The sequence below is a fragment of the Rhea americana genome, unplaced genomic scaffold (assembly GCF_003343005.1).
Source record: "Rhea americana isolate MKP2758 unplaced genomic scaffold, rheAme1 scaffold_22, whole genome shotgun sequence".
In the NCBI taxonomy this organism is placed as follows: Eukaryota; Metazoa; Chordata; class Aves; order Rheiformes; family Rheidae; genus Rhea; species Rhea americana.
Window position 1 is genome coordinate 2638296 of NW_028186329.1, and position 11953 is coordinate 2650248.

At 35.8% G+C, this 11953-nt stretch overlaps 1 protein-coding gene across 1 annotated transcript in view; it reads left to right on the plus strand.

The window, feature by feature from the left end:
- Positions 1 to 8210, plus strand: part of YTHDC2 (YTH N6-methyladenosine RNA binding protein C2) — a 30282-nt gene extending 22072 nt beyond the window's left edge. The window contains exons 23-29 of the mRNA XM_085305362.1: positions 900 to 1009; positions 1892 to 2184; positions 2653 to 2830; positions 4136 to 4339; positions 6120 to 6302; positions 7816 to 7919; positions 8080 to 8210. Coding sequence (XP_085161488.1) covers positions 900 to 1009; positions 1892 to 2184; positions 2653 to 2830; positions 4136 to 4339; positions 6120 to 6302; positions 7816 to 7896 — 1049 coding nt within the window. The 3' untranslated portion in view covers positions 7897 to 7919; positions 8080 to 8210. The remainder of the gene's footprint in view (positions 1 to 899; positions 1010 to 1891; positions 2185 to 2652; positions 2831 to 4135; positions 4340 to 6119; positions 6303 to 7815; positions 7920 to 8079) is intronic.
- The last annotated feature ends 3743 nt before the right edge of the window (positions 8211 to 11953 follow it).

Sequence of the window (11953 nt, forward strand, 5' to 3'; positions counted from 1 at the left end):
TATACTTCTTTATCAACTTTTTTATTAATATGAAATGTCTGATGATAATACTGAAAAGGTTTTTTTCTAGAGACCAGTTTGTGATATTGTTTGAACCAGATTATTGAAACCAAATAATATAGAAACTACCAATACTGCAATGTAATCGTATTGCTTCCAGCCAAAACATGGATTTAAAAAAAATTATCAGTTATCTCATACATGTAACTTCCATTAAAAATTTAGCTATACCAGAAACTGGAAGTAATTGGGAATAAAAAGGAATCTGTTTTGTTATTTAAATAGAATGCTGTAGGAATAGAACCCTCAAAAAATCTGTCCTGCTGTTCATGTTCACTAGAAATATCTCAGAAGCAAAGAAGAAGTTTGTATTAAATTACTGAAGCTTTCTTGACTTGCTGTTTAACTGTTAAAACTAGTATTCATAATGACGGAATCTTTTTTTGAGAAATGTGAATCCTACTTCATGGCCRTATGTATTTTATATGGACCTTGAATCTGCTGCAATAGTAGGAAATAAACAAAGCATAGAGCAATACATTATTCAGCAAATATATTTAGGCCTAAGTTTGTGTATGCTGATCATTTGTTGATGGAGGTATACAAGTGAGTCAGATCACAACAGTGCAAGGGTTACATGACAGGATTCTCGGTGGGTCTGAACACTTGAATTCTGCCAAAGTAAAAGCAAATTAGCAGACTTCTTACTGAGATGGTTTTACAAAAATAAAATACTATAATGTCTTYGTGTTTAGAAGTAGGTGAAGAGAATATTAAGTGGAATTGAAATTAGAAGAGAAGTGGGTTTATTTCAGGCAATACAATAATGTTCAGCATTTTATATGCAAGTGGAAATAATATAAACATGCTAAGGCGCCTTTTRTATTTGTTTCATCCAGTGGATGGTGTACCTAATGATAGCAGTGATAGTGAGATGGAGGACAAAACAACTGCTAATCTGGCAGTACTGAAGCTAGACGAATGGCTCCATTTCAAACTGGATCCTGAAGTAAGTAATGTTTSAGCTTAATGCTTGTTTTTTGAAAAAGAATATTTGTCTTTGTATTTATCATTTATTTATTATGTATTTATTATTTAACTTTTTATATATTTATAGAAAATTCTTAAACATTCAGATAGTAGAAAATTTCCTTTAGTAAACAAAATTGTGTCTTTCTTTCACTAAGAGAGTGATTAGAGCTAGCTCAAGGTGGAGCTAGCTTTGAGATAATACTGGAGTAACATAAGAAAGGTCAGACTTAACAAAAAGAAAATAATGCATAAAAGATAGAAACCTTAATGTTACTGAGAAATTCTGCTGGTTGTTTTAGGAAGAGAAGTTGCTTATGAATTATGAAATGCTTAGACCATTCAGATCAAACAGTAATATTGTCTTTTATAGAGATGTTCAAATGTGGGTTTAGTTTTTTGAAAACTAAAGCATATTTTGATAGCTTGGAAATTAGACCATAGTGTTCTAAATTCAGTCATTGCATTTGAGCTGAAGTCTGCCTTAGAAGAAAGGTGTCATTTAGAACTGATCTTTTTTTCCCCAGGTATGAATGAAGTGAATTTTAAAGTGAGCAGTAACAAATCCTGCAAGTTTACAGTATGCTTGTGAGTTTGGTGCAGAGCTAAATGAAACAGAAGGTTTTTAAAATAATTTTAGATAACCCTAGAGAGGAAAGGATAACTTCTGAAAAGTTTTCTTCAAATGATCACCTCCTTCAATCCTCCTTTTTCCCCCCACAATTTTTAGTGTTGCCAGCCAAGTTTGGATCCCTGTTCATTTTAGAATGCCAGATACTGTCTGCTCAAGAGAGACACAGGCAGCCTGTGTCTGGCTGATCTAATTTTGATCAGTCTTTAACAGAGTTAAAATTCATTACAGGCTGCTGGTTTGCTGTTGCAACTCAGGCAGAAGTGGCATAGCTTGTTTCTGCGTCGTATGCGAGCCCCTTCTAAACCGTGGTCTCAAGTTGATGAAGCAACTATAAGAGCAATTATAACTGTTCTAAGCACTGAAGAACAGTCTGCAGGTTTGCAGCAGCCTTCAGGAATTGGGCAGAGACCAAGACCTATGTCTTCTGAAGAACTTCCTTTAGCATCTTCATGGAGGTCAAGTAACAGCAGGAAAAGCTCAGCAGAGACAGAATTCTCTGATGACTCTCCTAATGCTGAAAAGTAAGCTCTCTGAAGCCTTCTAGAGATAATACGTGGTAATTTTTGTAGATATAAAAGCAGCACTTGTATTTCTCCTAGTGATTAAAAAAAAAAGGACTTGCATGTGCTTTGTAACAGAAGGGTGACACTACAGTTGGGAGAAATGCTGCTGCCCTACATTGTGTTGTAGTTGTGATTTCACTGATAAGTATTTCATATGCAAGTCTGCTGTTTGAAAGGACAGTCAGTCAGAATGTATTTTCCAGGAAATCTGATCTCTGGAAAGAAGTAGTGGAAGAGCTATAACCCCAGCATTCAAAAACGATGTATAATAAGTAATTTTTTTTAAATGAAAGTACTTAATGATTTGTAATTATTGTAATGCATTATAGTCGTGCAATAGGCTGATGTTTAGCTGTCAGTTGCACTGTGACTGCTTATTAAACTCTTAATGTGTTAAACTATCCTAAATCCACCTTTACCTTTTAGGGTTCTAATGAAATCTACACCTCCGGCATTTCACCAGACACAGAAGTACAAAGAAAGAAGCATTTTGCACTCCAAGCGAACATCAGATGACAGATCAGATCAGTCATCAGTGAAGTCTACAGACAGCAGTAGTTATCCTAGCCCATGTGCCAGTCCTTCTCCTCCCTTATCTGGAAAGGTAGGGTTCTCATAAATAAATTAACCCACTCTTCAATATTAATTGTATTTCAGAAATAAATYAGCAGATATCTTTCATCAGCTGTCTTATATTGATAAATTAAGAGCCTAAAATAGATTTTCATTTTTTAACCTGCATAATACTATTTCTTTTTGGAACTTAATCTAGACTAAATATGCTTATTATACYAGTTAGAATCATAGAATAGAATCAWAGAGTCAKTAAGGTTGGAAGGGACCTCTGGAGATGATCTACTCCAACCTCCCTGCTCAGCAGGGTCACCTAGAGCATGTGAGACAGGATTGCATCCAGGTGGGCCTTGAAGATCTCCWGAGAAGGAGACTCCACAACCTCTCTGGGCAACCTGTGCCAGKGCTCCGTCACTCTCACAGGGAAGAAATTCCTCCTCTCGCTCAGGCRGAACTTCCTGTGCTTCAGTTTCTGCCTCTTTGCAGAATGCTGAGTTAAAACCATCTAGAACAGAACAATCTGTTTTTTTAAAAAAACTTTCTGTAATCACTAGTGAAAGTATATTTATTTTCTTGCTAAATTAATATACAGAACTCGAATTTCTCTGAATTTTCCTTTTTGCTCTGGATTCTGCTTCCCTCTTTCTTTAATAGCATACAATAAGACACTGATTCTCTTCAAATTTTGTGTTATCTGCCTTATTATGAGTGCTTGCTTTTTTAGAATAGTTATTTTGGCAGAGCAGACTTTTTTTTTTTTGAAGTTACTGGCTTAATTCTCCCTGCATATTTGAATAGTAAACCACAGAATGATGAGAAGAAAACCTTTTGTTCCTCTAGGCACTGTCTCTTCAGAGGCTTTAATAATTCCTCTTAAATCTTTCAAATTTTAAGTTCATGTGGTGTAAAAGGGGGGAGAATTTAGGTGTCTTCTGAAGGTGAGAAATTTGAATAGTCTACTTTAGGCTACAGTCTAGAGCAATTAAGTTTGTCACCTGAAGGTGCGTAAAACTTGAAAGAATTATAYTTAATTTCTAAACTGCTACACTACTCTAGTACTTGTTTGGAGAGCCTCTTTTCAAAATGACTCATTACTTTGGGAAGTGTTTCAGAAATGTAAAATAGATTTGAAACGCATTTAAAAACCAAGGCAGAYGGCACCAGCTAAAACTTTCCGTATTTCTTATAGAATCTAGAGGAGGAAGGCAGGAATGTAATCAGAGCTTTTTTTTTTATTTTTTTTATCTTCATGCACTAAAATGCTTTAAAACTAAACTTTAGAACTAAAGCCTTCTTTATTTTATTACAGTTTGTTTTAACTTAATTTTTTTTCTAGGGTTCCAAATCTCCTTCACCAAGACCAAATATGCCAGTTCGGTACTTCATAATGAAAAGTAGCAACCTGCGAAACCTTGATATTTCTCAGCAGAAAGGTATATGGTCTACTACACCAAGTAATGAGCGAAAACTAAATAGAGCCTTTTGGGAGAGCAGCATGGTTTACTTAGTATTTTCTGTCCAAGGATCTGGGCACTTTCAGGTGAGTCCCTAACATTAAACGTTAGCTTTGGCTGATGGTTTAAGATTGCAACAGATGACTGTGCATAGTGTGGAGGGTTTTGGTTAGGATTTCTGACCATCTAAAAAATGGTGYGGGAAAGCAAGTGTATATGGTTGCTAAGATGAAAAACTGTTATACACCTTTTTAGGTAACTCAGCTTGTCACTCAAAGCTAAGACTGAACTACCTCTGGGTTTCTTCAGTAATGCTTTATATCCTAGGTTAATCCTTAAAAAGAATTTTTTTTTAAAGGCAAAGCAGAGGTGCAGTGCTCCAAATGCTACTCCTTTTTTTTTTGCACGCAAAAATTAATATTATATAGTAATAAGCAGTTATCAAATGGCAGCTTTCTAAAGTCAGAAGACTGCCAGATGTATTTATAGTAAACTTCAATAAAATCTGCTTTTTTGAACAGGAAACTTCTAAAAGCCAGGTGACTGGAAAGTCGTGGTCATTTTTTTTGCGAAGGTGTCCTGACTTCACAATTGTTTAGGTCAGAAGGTGTGATCAGTGTGACCTGTTTTGAGAAAACAAACAAAAATACCCTACTGCTGTATTTTACTTAATACATTCTAGTTAACAAACTAGTCATCACCAAAACCTAAGCAATTTCGAATTAAAGGCTTTACCTGGTAGCGTGAAGTTGTGTTAGCTTGTTGTAGAGAGGCCAAACTTGATTGTCCCTAGTAAACAAAGTTGAACTCATCTTGTTATATAAACCTATTCATAAAAGTCATTTATAAACTTAAAACATAGTGAAGTAGCTGAAATACAGCAGTCTTGGTGATRCTACTGAAAGATTATGATGGGAAATACCTATGATTTGGTAAACACGGATGTACTATTGGAAAGTTATTTTCATCATGGTTGTTGTAGTTTTCTGCTCTGTAATAAGTAAATTGTAAATGGGCTGTTTTAGGTGCACTCTTAAAGGAAAAAGAGTGAAAGGTTTTAGTTTGCTAAAATCAGGAGTGTAGGTGGTTGATGTTGTCTTGCCCCCAGTTTTGGCAGTTCACTGGACATCCATGGGAATGTGAGCCTTATGTTCCTAATTACATACTCCTCTAGCATGTGTCTTTTTCTTCCTCTTCTCCTTCTGCTGATTTATGTTTTAAATCTGGCTTGAGTTATCCAGGATTGCGTATCTCACAGCAGTAATGTGTATTGGCAACTAGAGAATTCAACAGAAAGTGTCTTTCAGATTTGCCAGAATATTTGACAGCTCCCCCGACTTCCCCCTTCAGGAGAGATGTCCTGCTTAAATAAGAGTCAGAAGCAGTCCTGAATTTGTGGTTTTTCCCCTGCCCCTCCTCCCCTCCCGGCTTCTGGACGTTTGTCTTGTTGGAATTTCTTCCCACTTCGAAGAAGAAGAGAACTTTAACTTGTCTCTTCTTCAGGAAGAACAGCTATACTCTCTTAATACTATGTAAAAGTTTGTTAAACCAGAGGGGAATGGGTAAGAAGAGAATGGATTCTCGCTCTCTCTTTCTCTCTCTCTCTTTTTTTTTTTTTTTAATGGTAATTTCCAGGGTTTAACTGAGACATTCTCAGTGGTCAAACCCTCGAATGCGTATTTCAAATGGGAAAAAAGATTGGCAGTTCTTGAAATGTTTACAGCTAGAAAATTATTTAGCTGTCTTGCTTCATGGGTAAGAGCATGTCAATCGCTTTGAAACTAGTTTGAAAGTTTAGTGTGAATTCCGGAGTGACCAGCTGTCCTAACTGTGTTTTTCCCTTCGTATTTCAATTCTTTACTTCAGGGTTTTGCTAGAATGTCTTCAGAGATAGGACGTGAGAAAAGTCAAGACTGGGGATCTACAGGTTTAGGAGGTGTATTTAAGGTGGAGTGGATCCGAAAAGAAAGTCTTCCTTTTCAGTGTGCACATCATCTGCTCAACCCTTGGAATGACAATAAGAAAGTACAAATAAGCAGAGATGGACAGGTAATGTTAGTCCCTCATAGAGTCTCCTTTACTCAGAACTGTTTGTTATTTTAGTTTCTTTAGAGCTGACATTTCTGTTAACTCTCTTCATGTATCTATTAATCTGAATCATAGTTCACTCTCACTCTGGTGCTTAGGTGTTACTGTTGAGGAAATGAAGGTTTTACTGTACAACAWGAAAATGTATGTTTGATAGAAAGAGCCTTACTTAGAGTTTTTATGCAACCGTGCCTTTGGAACAGTAAGTCAGACTATGGAAGCTATATTGATTTATCACCCTTTGTGTATTCTGCCTTAGTTGTTTAAAAAGATGTGGAAAACTTTTTTCGTACTCCTTGTTTTGGGGAGGGGGGTGGAACTGGAAGCACCAATTTTATTTATTTTTATTTTTTTTCCCACTTGTAAACAGATGAATAGGCAACTTTTAAAATGTTATAATCGAGCATGTTAATTCCTTGGGAAAAAATCGTTAAGTRTAACTGTAAGAGAATAATACAGCATTAATTCAGAAGGCAATTAAAGCTGCCCACCAACCGTGGATATTGACTGCTGGCTGTCAGTTGACTGCTGTGCTTACTTTTTGAGTTATGAACAGCTTTTCTGAAATATCATTTAGTTTTGGTTAGGGTCATATAATCTCATAAATCAAAGCAGCCTTTTGGTTAATATATGTCCACAAAAATTAAAAWTTTCCAGAATTTGTAGTTTTGTTTGTGGAGCTCTTCAGTTCTGTCACATCCACATAAGTGCTCAAAATTGCACATTTGAGTTTCCTCTGAAATCTATAGGGAATCCTGAAATTTGAGGTAGAAAGAGCTTAGGACAAATTCTCTAATTRCTAAAGCCAGAAGCAACTACAAGTAGCTGGAAGAGAGTTAACACAGGAGCTCTCTATGGCAGTTTCTGTGACCTCTTCGCTTCTTCAAAAAAAGGTACAAATATCTCCTTGATGTTAGACACTTGTTCGGAATTTTTTGTATCATCTTCTTGCTTCGCTTCCCCRAAACTTCTGTTGTTGTATGAACATACCAGGAGCATGTGATGATGATGGATTGTAACCGTATTTCTGCTATAAGGTGTGGGAGTTTTTTTCCAGAGACAGAAAGTCTTAAGGGTCATTATGAAGCTAGTTTATATTAATGTTGTCCATGCTTCCATTAAGAGCTGCTGTGTTACTTGTGACCACCTTTCCAGGTTCTGCACACTCAACTGAATTAAGCTTAAATCTTTGCTCCTTAGTTCAGAAGCAAGTAACCTAAAAACGGTACAGGATGTATGGCACATATAGTCTTGTCCAGTCTAATTTTTTCTCCAGAACTGACAGCTTACTCTGAAAGGAAGAAATCCCCCAAAAACTCTGAGCCAGTTGTGAGATATGATTAGTAAAGGGAATGAACTCTTTCAAAAAGTCTAAAAGCAAGCACTGTTAACTTTAGCTGTTTTTTGTAAATGGTTTCTGTGTATTTYGCATTAGCAGTGTGAATAACTTTCCTAATTTCCTGCTCATTTCTAGGAGCTAGAACCACAGGTTGGAGAGCAGTTGCTACAGCTTTGGGATCGTATTCCTTTGGGAGAGAAAAATTCAGCTGATTGACCATATAAAGTAATGTGGCAGAGGTAGATACTTCATGCGTTATTCACTTTATTGTGATAGATAGTGATAGAAGAAAAGTTACCTATGTATAGTGTATTGTTACAGTATTTGCTTTTCCTTTGCAGTTCGATGAGGAACAAGTCTGCTTAATTTTAATTTTTTTCTTTCTCTTGATTTTTTCAGCTATGACTGTCAAAACATCGTTTATAACCAGTAGAACCAGCAGTGTGCCTATGATACAAAGATGAGGAAGAAGCTGGTGCAACAAGCTCTTGAAGTTGTTGGTAATGCTCTACAGCTAGCACTGGAAAAATAGAGGGAATTCTGTTGGTTTCAGTATTTCCCTATGATAACAAATGTCGTAAGTTTTCACCAGGCTGTTCTTGACTGAATGACAATTTTTTTAGAGTAAGATATTCAGTGTGCAGTTGACCTTTAAATACATGGTTAAGTTCAAATGAAGTTTAAAACAATGGAGCACTTAAGTTCATTATGGGCTTAGTCATACAGCAGGTGGTTTAAATGTATTGTTTACATTTAAACAGTCCCAACACAGTAAAAACTATGAGAGAAACCAGTGTAATATTAATTAGTCTTGCAGTTTGCTTAAAATGAATAAATGAGAATAGATGTTTCCAAATACATTTTAAAATTCCATTAAGTACTTTTCGAACTTTCATATGTTCACTGTGAGAGAGAAAGATATGTTCAGACAGCTAGGTAGAAGGAGAATGTCAAAGTTTGGTTAAGTACATAAATGAAAGGAGCATGACACTTCTTTGAGAGAAAGAAGTTGGTCCAACATGTGTTTCCAGTTTATTTATCTCCTTTAAAAGGTAGTCTCACTTTAGTAAGCTGAAATAACCTTTCAAAAGGCTGATGAGAAGGGATATTCTAGTAGATCACTAACATGTCCATTGTTAGAAAAAGTTTTTTGTTTTTACAAAAAAATTACCAGTAGAACTTTTTTCATCGTTTAATGTAGCCCTTTTACTTTCTTTTTATATCTCTTGAAATTTATCTTCTTCTATACTACTACTTCTTTTTTAAATTATTATTATCTTGAGATTTTCATTAGAGGTTAAATTACTACAGTGTACGGGTGATATAAATTCACTCTGCTCACTGTCTGCACTTACCTTTGTGGTAACTCTTGGAATAAACTGAGAGCTTTYCTCCTTCTGAGCAGGCCTATGCTCTTAATGTTTCCTAGGAATATTCACGCAGAGTTCAGGGTACACTGTGTGTTCCTTTGTACTCACTGTGTGGTGACTTCCGTACATAAAGAATAGGCTTTGTCTTCGTAAGAGCGAGTGAGTCCCGAGGCCTTGCTTTCCAGCAAGTGGTAATACCCTTGTTTGTATTTTTCCTGCCTCGTATCCATTCTCTGGTATGCATTGGGCTTGTTGCTGTGTTGTTTGGCTTTCAAGCGTGTATGCAGGAAGTTTCTGTAGAATTTTGGGCAGATGGAGGAAAAAGAATTATAGTTTTTTTTTCTCTGACCTTCAAGTATGGTTGAAGCATGATTAGGTGTGCTCTCCTTTCAGTATTTAATAGTTACTGTTTAAAAAAGAGAGAGGGAGAGAGAGAAAGATTTAAATTCTGGAAGGGAGAGCAGTCCTACATTCAAACAGTCATGCAAAAGTCATGAGTCGCCTTTAACAGTAAGTAAGAAGAAATAGGTTGTAATATCTTTATGCTTTTTTTTTTTCCAGGAAAACTTTATGTTGTAGATGATTATCTACATCAACTAAAATTTTCCGGGTATCTCTTGATTTTTACTTTGTGTGTGTGTGTGTGTATTTTTTTTTTTTTTTTAATTCAAATTAAATTCAAATTTCAGTTTGATAGATATGATTTGAGGTCATAAACAATTGGGTCCCATTCTATGTCACTGCTTATGTTTTGCCAGCAATGATTTTAGAGCTTATGTTTTTGTATTTGACTGTTTAGTGTTTTGAAATACAAAAGTCTGTAATAAAGTTGTCTTTAATTTTAGTTTTGGTTTTAAATTGTTGTTTTGCAAAATGAGCTTTATAAAATGTTTTCACTAAATTCAATGCTAAGACTGCAAGAGTTAAAATCCAATATTCTACAGAAAAGTAAGATTGTACTCGGTTTAAAACTCTAGGAGGGAAGGTAGGAGCTAATTATGTACTGACTTAAAACTGTACACTTACCTTTCACTTTCTTTGTGAATGTTTTCATGGTGATCAGACTTCCTACAGTCGGTTTCAATTTACCAGATAAGCAAATATTTTAAAACAAGGTTCACATGATTTTGCTTGTTTTACTAATTTTAGTACTGACAAAACAGGATAAATCAATGTCCATGGTGACGATGTTTGCATGTTATTTTCTGGTTCTAATAAGCTGACGATTTGTTGTTCCATTGAACTTACCTTACTTTACTGTTTGTATTTTCTGCCTTCTCTTTCYTCCCATGAAGCTGCACATATCTTCATGGATACGTATTCAGGATTGTTGCTGTCAGTGTCTGAGTAAAAGCTGAACTCAGGGAAGACTAAATCGGAGTTATGTCTTGAGCACAAATCCAAAGGACCTGCCTTGACGTTAGGTGAGGCATAGAAAGGTCCTCTGTAACGAGATGATTATGCTAGCTTTTAAATGATGATATAAAAAAAGAAGTTTACCTCTGATTTATATAATTGTAAGCTCAGTGCTATGGTGTATCAGTGCTTCCGACTAACTGTTGAGACCACCTTTACAAGACAAAATCAACAGTAGTGTGTAGTTAGAATTGCTGCTGCTTGTTCTGTGGACTTCCGACATTCAGCAACAGTGTTGTATGATTTTGTAAAACTGAAAGTAAATGCTTTTTCTGTAAGCCGCAATACTGCAACTTGTCTATGCTACAGTCTGCAAGGAGTATCGTATAGTAAATGTAAATGTTTTCATTTTTTATTTTTGAAATTACTAGGAGAGGTTATTTTGAACTAAGAAACACTGAACAATGTGATACATGGTACTCTTGTTTTGCTGTGCAAGTCAATTGCAGACATACTTTTATTTCTAAATAAAAATACAGAAGAAAGATGTATTAGCCTTGTGTGCTGTCAGTGCCTTTTACATCTAAATAAGCAGCTGTTTTATGGTAGTACCATAGTAATAGATATTTTTGAATGGTAACTGGTCATACAATAGCATAAATTATTTCTGGATAAGTCTAGCTGGTATTCTCTTGGATTCCCTTTTTAAGCACTGTTTTGATATAATCTAAAAACATGTCTATATTAAAAGATTCTACTCTTGAAACGCAGTGGTAAGTGACCTTCATTTCTCAGATAATCTCCCTTAATTTTCTGCATTGTCGTCTGTATAAATTTTGCCAGGTTTCATCTGGTGGAAATAAGTGTGTTTTTCTACAGACAGACATTACTTTGAATCTACGCCAAATGACTGTGCAGCAGTAACCTTTCTGATTGTTYTTTTTGAAGTCCTCCTTTGGGGTCATGTTACTTTATTGAATGTTTTGGAAAGTAAGTGCTATTTTGAGCTATCAAGCAAATTCCAATTTTCTGAGAATGTATATTGCTATCCTTTGTTTTCACTCTGCATCTTGCATCTTCCTGGTCTCCAAAGACATTATCTTCATTGCTGTGTGTAGCAACTAGAAGTATCATCAGTGTCTGGAAGAGCTCCAGGGCTCTTCTGGGTAAAAACAGCAGGCAACTTAGAGAAGCTGGCTCCTGTTACGACAAATGGGACAAACGGGCCATTGCCATCTTCTGTGCAATAGTAAGAGCTTCAGTTTGGAGGTTGCCAGCTAGGATTTACTCTGATTCAGATGCAGCCCTCTTGCAAGCTACATAATTATGCCAAAATATTAGAGTGAGGAGGGAAAGAAATAGGGTTGTAGATTACAGCCACATGTTTGCAAAGTGTGTTTGTTCATGAGCAAAGCTAATCCGAGCAGTGATGATTTGGGATAACTCTCTAGTGATACTACTCAAGAGAGTAGACCAGAGCTGTACTACTGTCTCAAAAGAAAATGCTGAGATGTGCTGACTCCTGAGTAACGTGCTTCTGAAAATGA